General features: G+C 46.8%; 1 protein-coding gene across 1 annotated transcript; it reads right to left on the bottom strand.

The window, feature by feature from the left end:
• Positions 1-3,345: 3,345 nt before the first annotated feature.
• Positions 3,346-3,562, bottom strand: PHALS_07240 (uncharacterized protein; the record flags this gene model as incomplete). The annotated part of the gene is made up of 2 exons (XM_024720671.1): positions 3,346-3,402; positions 3,467-3,562. The coding sequence occupies 2 exons, from the start codon at positions 3,560-3,562 to the stop codon at positions 3,346-3,348; spliced, it is 153 nt and encodes a 50-aa protein (XP_024585846.1).
• Between the last annotated feature and the right edge of the window lie 4,172 nt (positions 3,563-7,734).

Here is a 7,734-nt window from a genome sequence, read left to right on the forward strand (position 1 = left end):
GTGGTGAGGTGCCACACCACCTTCAGCCCGCGAGCCATGCTTGACACTCCTGTCCAATACACTTTCGGTGTTTGACAACTCGGATACTATTAATGCCCGTCTTGGTTCAGTGCCCGCGCCAGTAGCGTTTCTGCCTCCTAACCGAGAAGGGTTCATGACTCTCCAAAGCTCCACCAGGAGACGTGGGCGTAGCGCACACGCTCTCGACCTCCAATCAATCTATGGCTCATGGTGCTCCAACCATGCCATACCAAGGATGTGGTTATACCTTGATCCCAAGTCTAAGATTAAACAGCGTTCCACGCTAACAAACTCAAGAAACTTGACACAGAGGTCCACAGGGATCCTCGGCACCGTGACACATGTCCCCGTCGCTTAGCGAGCTGTGACAATGTCACTCAATCGCGCTGTCAGCGCCTCAGCATTCAGCTGACTTTCTTCTATCGTGGAGCGTCGAGCTTAATTGCCCGATACCCCGGAGTCGATCAGAATCTTCAATGGCTTCTCAAAGCCCTTCACGGTCGCTTTCACGGCCAGCAAGCCCGCTTGCATACACGGTCCGTGTTCAAGAGCACGGAGGCTCTTCGGGGTTGGTCCCTGCTGACCTCTACCTCTTTGAGGCTCAACAGAACTCAGTTCTTCCCCAGTAGGGCGCCGCACGCCTACTTGGTCATGTCGTCTCCCTGCGACAAACAGGAAGACTGGTGAGAAGCGGGACGTTAATTCGATGAACCTTGACACGCCTTACGCAGGGGACAACCAGTCCAAAGATGACGGGTGTCTCCACAGACAAAACACTGTCGGGTGTTCAAACGCTGCTCGGCAGCTCGGAGTTCTGTCTACTCTCCCTCAGTATAGTTGAGATACATGGGCTCCGTCCCGCTCAACGAGCTGCAAGAGTGTGCATTCCAACCAAGTTGCGCTGACTTGATGTTGAATTTGGCATTCGATGCCAAATACACCGCTTTTTTAAAAGAAGACGGATGCACACGGAGGAGTTCTATTTTGGCCACGCCAGTTTGGAGGCTGGCAATAAAGACGGTCACCGAGACCGCCTCGGGGAGAGAATCGGCTGCCATACCGGCAACGAGAGTACGCAACTCTTGGACAAAGTCCATCAATTCCTTCTTGCCCTGTCGGGCGACAAGGTAACGCGATCGCACGCGATATGCCTGGTCAGGCGGCGAGAACTCTCGTAAAAGCTACAGCTTCAGCTTCGTCCAGAAAACTCAACCGAAGTGACGCATGTCAGTGTCCATTCTCGCGCTCGACCACCGAGCTTGGTTATAGCCAGCGCCAAGTGCTGTTTCTTGGATTGGAGCTTGGTGGAGGCCATAGCCATCTCGGCCTCTCTCGCCCAAAGCAGATGATTCTGTTCATCCTTCCCCTAACGCCAACCATGAGCGGCCTGGGTCGGTAGGATTCATCCATCGTCGACAGTGGTGTCATAGACCGGTCGACGCCAGCATCTTTTGCTCTAGGTGCTCTAGCAGAGCATTTTCATAGCTCGAAAACGCCTCTTGGCGCGCACTGATCGCTTCAGGTCCTCACGAAGCGAGTTGTTGTACGCCCTCAGAGCCAGGCAGAGACATCAGCTTTTTAAGCCCGCCCTGCATGCCCTGGGGCAAATAGGAGAGCTTCTGAATCCTGACAGAGGGTCAGTCGTAACGACTCAGGTATAAATTGACTACGAGTGCTACCAAGAGCAGCGGGGCGGTCGTAGCTCTTTCGCTAAGAGGAAGCTAAGCTAAGGTCGATGATCTTGCGTTCTATACTAGAACCAGTACGGATCTCAATTCGCTTACTCTAAGAGTAACCTCAACCTTAACCCAAGGCAAATAAACTCTGCCGCTCAAAATGTAAACTGTATTTCGTTATTTTATTTGCGGCAGAGCCGCCTATATCTAAATCTATAGGCCTTACTAATTAAATATCAAAACCTTGTTAAAATGCATAACTACTGGCATCCAGCTACGTAGTGGCTTTCTGCTAAGGTCTAGCCACACCATTGTACCATTGTGTTGTCACACCGTTTTGTGTGACCCATCCCTTCATACCAGGGTACGTGTACCCCCGTTGCACTGTCGGAGTTACCCAACCTCGGAAACACAGACCAATCGAATCAAGATCTGAGATTATATAGCTCAATCTATCGAAGGCATCGTCAAGAGCAGCAGACTTGTAACGGAGTACATGTTGCCGTCAAAAACAGCAACACGGGCACTTTACAAAGCGTCTCGACTGGTTGCATGACCCAAGTTCGGATGGGATGGGACACACCTATTGGTGGGATCGAGCGAAGTGAGCATTGAGAAAGATTTAAGATCAAACCGTAGGCTTGGAGTAGCTCACACTTTGCGAGCTAAGGACATAATATATATATACACATTGCCAACTACAGAACAAGTGGCTTTCTAGTACGTGCCCTACTTTACGTACACATTACACTACTGTCACGGTTGTTCCTCGGACATAATAGGGTCAAGATTAGAAGCACCAAAGAAAGGTGTCATGATGAAGCATCATGATCAGCTTGAGGGTGATAGAGCCCGGTCCGGATGGGAGAGGGCCGTAGGACGCGTGGGCTACCTATGCCATACTTTACCTAAAGTTATACTTGAACAGAATGCAAAACAAATATATCTAACATCACTTTAAGCGGGACTTCATTTAAAATTGATGTTACTCTTACATCTTCAGCAAAGAAGCACCTGATTACTTATTAACTCCTCTTATTCTCAAAAGCCATATTTACCTGGAAGATAACGTTAAGTGATACTCAACAACAACAAAGTTATATGGACTTAAGTGTGGACCCGCAGCCCGCGTGCCCCATGGCCTTTTTGTTGAAGTCTTATCACTTTTAATCGTATCAGCTCAAATCACGACACTTCATTGTTGTGCTTTGCTTTGTGTAGTTCTGATTCTTGATCTAAATCCAGGGGGAATAAAGTAACAACAGTGTAATGTGGATATACGCCATAATACGGTTCGTACACCAATGCACCAGGCGTACAGCTTTTCGAGGGCAGAAAATATACTTCTGGTCAAAGGAGTTTGTGATGACAATGTATTTCGACAATATTCCATACAAGACATCAGTAGTCGCGATAACTGTATCCAAGATCGGAGGCCACGTGTGAAATCGGGCACACGTGCGATACCTCGGTATAAGAGGCATCGCTGACAGGCACAAAGATGAATTACAAAGTCTCATTGCTGTGATAACGGTAGACTCTTGTTCAAAGGTATGGTATAAGTTACAAATTTCACGGATGCACTATTAACAGGTCCTTCACCTTTCGCGTTTACCTATAATCTTTCGAGGATGCGATTAATGTTGCATTATTTCTGCGAGAGTACGGGAGATGAGTGTGCCAGAGGTGATGGACCTCGGTCAGGCTGATGAGAAAGGAAAGGATCTTTGCGCTTTCAAACAGCACTATGGTGTCTTGTGTGTCCCCACCTCCCTCGTCCGAGAGGTGTGGTAAGCCGAGCGCTCGCGCAGAATCGATAGACAAGCTCCAAACGGGATAATGTTGAGTCGCGGGAAATTGTGCATGTATGTATGAGGCGGAATAGTAGACAATACTATTCCGTATATGCATTAAAGATGCAGAATATCCGTGCGTCTTGCAACGGAGACACTGATAATTTTGTTACGATCTCTTTTGTACTCTATTGTAGAGTCTGGGGACATTGTCAGCGTTAATTGCTGCGTGGTCACGACATTAGATTGTATACAAGAGTATGGCTGTTTAGAATCAAAGCAATCAGAGTATTTCCAGATGTTCTCTTATACCAATCTCATATAGTAAATCGGTCTTAATTTTTTGACTTGCGGCTAACAGTCACATGTACCGTAGATTCTCGTTTTCAGAGCCTCATCATCTTCAAACATACCGACATTCGGTACCTATGAGTATTCACGATTACACCAGAGTGCCAAACGATTTTTATAGAGTATTGTGTTTGATACAATCAAACCAAATGTGAATCGAGTGAGTACACAATATCGCAGCACTTACACTAATACACCCTTCCCCACTAAGATGTGGACGACCCTGGGGCTCATGTTTATATTATTTCTTAAAGCCTACGCAAAAGTAATCGCACGAGCAACCACAGCACCTGGAGTTCAACTCCACTATGTGTACTTTATCGTGCGAGCTCTTAAGAGCATACTTGCACTAGAAGCTGATGTTGCGTAGCAGAACATATGGTTCAGCAAGCCCTCACAAAAGGCACACTCCTCGCTATTGACACGCGCAAGTAGTGATGATAACAACGTGCACTATAGCAAGATAGCCGTTGAGACTCATCGAGTCCTGACTTAACACTTCCTCTTCACCCAACGGTACGCGGCCTAGATGCTTTATAGATAAGGGGTGCTCACAACACTTGCCCCCCCTATTGTGCGAATCTCAGACTTCGTCTCCTTTTACACCGACGAGAAGTGTTGCGACATGCCGTATTACCCGTCTTTAAACTGCATATGCTAGCTTCAGCAAAGTTTACGTTTGCCTTGAGCGTCGTATCATGCTTGTCCTTGTTATAAATGACAATGCACGGCACGAATGTCGCGATGACAGCTGATCACTCCAAAATTCTGCTGTTAATAGCCCCATCTGTTTTCATAAGACAGGTTTGACCGCTACGACAAAGTCGGTCGCCACTCACTAGTTGAAAGTGTGCTGCAACGGGCGACCCAGCCGGTTCCAGGAGATACAGAGACAAAGGATGCGTCAATTTGTAAATGGTAACGGCATCTGAAAAATATTTCAGAATTCAAACCTTAAACTCCCATGAGTTTTTCTATTGAGGGTATCTCCCCCATACCTCTAGATTCTAGTAACAGCCCTGGTGTACCCGCCGGCCAAACGCTCGACGTCAAATACTTGTTGCTCACACGAGAGCTACAGCTGGCTCTCATGAGCTATATCGGTTGTGACACTCTCCACGAGTGTTGCCATGCGTCCGAAACCGAGATAAGCTTGGTCTCAGACTTGCTCAATAATTTATGCCACCGGATTGCATAGCCCTAGCGGTTCAAAAACCACATCGCTGCGTTTGTACGGAGAGTGGCCCAGATAAAAAAAATTGTCGGCGCTGCTCCATCGACAACAGAGCTCATCAGGTACAGCTGTCCCGTCCGAGCGGGACGTGGTATTTCGAATAGCTCCACGCACAGGACAGAATACCTTTGCATTATCTTTGAGTGTTAAGTGTTAAGATTATAAATCAATCCCTTTTCGCTACGACCGTAAAACGGTCCGATGTAGCGCGGTCGAAGCTTAGTCTTAATAACCACAGACACTGCATGTGTATATTTATTTTGTACCAAACCAAAACTTCTGCCGCATCCATATCCAAGAGTGTCCTGCCATCGGCGTGTTGCTTGTGTACATCCTCGCTCTTAGCCATAACATCGCACACCCTGCGCTTCGCGCCCGTTCTCATTGAGGTAGGGCTATAGTCACTGATTTTGCCACAAAGTGCAGCAAAGCTGATATGAGCACTTCGAATTTGACCGACATCCCTCCTCCAACTAGGACCTGAGCTATTTCATAGTGGTTTGAGAGGCACCCAGGGTACGCCATCTACTTGTGTAATATTGGGTAAGGGCTGTAGAGCCAACGCAAAATCAATGAATGGGAGCAATTCGCTCCAGCTCCGCGGTCTCTCCGTGCAAGTGCTTTAGAAAAATATCCTTGAAAACGCGATTTATGCTTCCGTCCGACTGTCTGTTTGCGAATGGTCGGCAATTGAACGTGTTCAATCTGGTGTCTAGTAACTTTAACAGAGTTCGACAAAATTTTGAACTAAAGCGCGGATCTCTATCAGAAACGATGGCTACCGGTAAGCCAAGCTGATGAAACACGTTTTTTAAAAAAGCTTGGCTGTACTCTCACCGGTTATTGTATTGCTGACAGCAGCAAAAATTGACCATCTTGCTCATGCGGATCACAAATACCACTTTATGGTTTGCCAGCACTCTACCAAGTTATGCAGGCTGGTCAAGGGTTTTAACCCGTTGACACACTCCACACGTGCGCACATTAGAGTTTATCCACTTATACTTGGTGGCCACCACGTCATAGCGTTATCCGAGCAGTATGTATTCTCTCTTTCGGGGTGTCCACCTTAATCGGTATCTTGTTCCTTGAACAGTATTATGTGCTAGAGGTCCTCATCGTGAGGCACCACTACAGGCTGAGTGTCATGTGCGTCAGAGTTGTAATACAGCAAGCGTTAAGATAGAGCATAGCGGCGCAGGCGTGAAGCCGCGCGCATTCTCAACGCAACATATAGTTCTTAAATCTATTGATTTACAAAGCTTTTAGCAACACAACTCATGCCGCGTCTGTACACTGCACGGATCGTCTTGTCAATTTGCGATTTCACTACCGTGAGATGCTATACTTCATTGTCGAGGAGACACGAAACCGCACCCGCCACTCCATCTGACTATACCTTACTTTAAGGGTATACTCGGCAGTGAAGGACAACTACGTTGATATTCTCTGTAAACTATGAGGTGACAACGCCGCTGCGCGCCATGACGCATGATCCGTGTAGATTTCTAGATGTGACAGGAAGATCCTCAACGCAAATAGCTCGTTCTGATGGACAAAAAAGTTCTTCTTAACTGCTTTAAGATGGTGAGACACAAACGCAACTACGCATTAGTGCTCATTGATATGTGCATGAAGTAAAACACACCCGTGTCAAAGTGTCACCGACAACCTAGAGAAATCAAGAAGCCAGAACCAGGAGAAGGACGAGGCTTTTGCTCGTAGCCTTAGAAATTTTTTCTACTGCCGTGTCCCAGCACCATTTAACGTCTTCTTTAAAAAGGTTGGTGAGGAGTCGTGTCACGTCAGCATAGTTTGTGCTTTTTGTGCAAGTAATTGGCCCGACCAAGCCACTTTCTCAAGTCTTTTGGAGCGTAGCACTGATTGGTTTTACGATAATCTTATCCCGGTGAGATCTGACCACAGGAACTGCTTCCAATAATGAAAAGAGGAATTTCGTCGGCGCCGAAGATGCGCTTCGATATTGGTGAATAGCTAGCTTGAGCGCTGTTTGCGTGTGTCTGATGTGGTTAGTTAACCGGCGTTAGACACATTTATTGACAAATATATCGCTGGAATGGGTCTGTGCACAACTTCGATGTGGCTTGAATATCTGCAACACCACATATCTGGTGCATTAGACAGTCTCTGTGGCATAATCGACCACTCCAATAGCATCCGCTCGGAGTAGTCAGCACAGTGAGAGGGATATCTCACTGTAGTTCACCAGCTGTTTAAAGCGTTTTTTAGCCAGGTCGAAGTCACTGAACGTAGTATACTGTACCGTCGCACATTTTTGAAATCGAATTTGCGCCGGAACCGTGATTGTATCTAACTTATTGTGAGCAAACACAATTTAACACTTGCCGTTAGACTTTCTGACAAAACGGTCGGCGCCGAATGTAGCAGAGCTTTACGTTTTCCCACCAATTATCATGGAAGGGTATTTTTACAGCTTTACGAGAGCTTCCATCGGAGGATGTGACGATAGACGAATAACCCCTAAGACTACACCGCTTATTACATTCACGAAAAAAGCTTTATCGCCACTTAATTATGAAGCTTCACTGACCCGCACGGTGAAATCTCACTCGGCAGTACTAATGCAAACATAAATTACCATTATTCTTCTCTCAAGAGCTCGACCCCTTTTACTCGT

This window comes from Plasmopara halstedii, assembly GCF_900000015.1.
Source record: "Plasmopara halstedii genome assembly, contig: Scaffold_3073, whole genome shotgun sequence".
NCBI lineage: Eukaryota > Oomycota > Peronosporomycetes > Peronosporales > Peronosporaceae > Plasmopara > Plasmopara halstedii.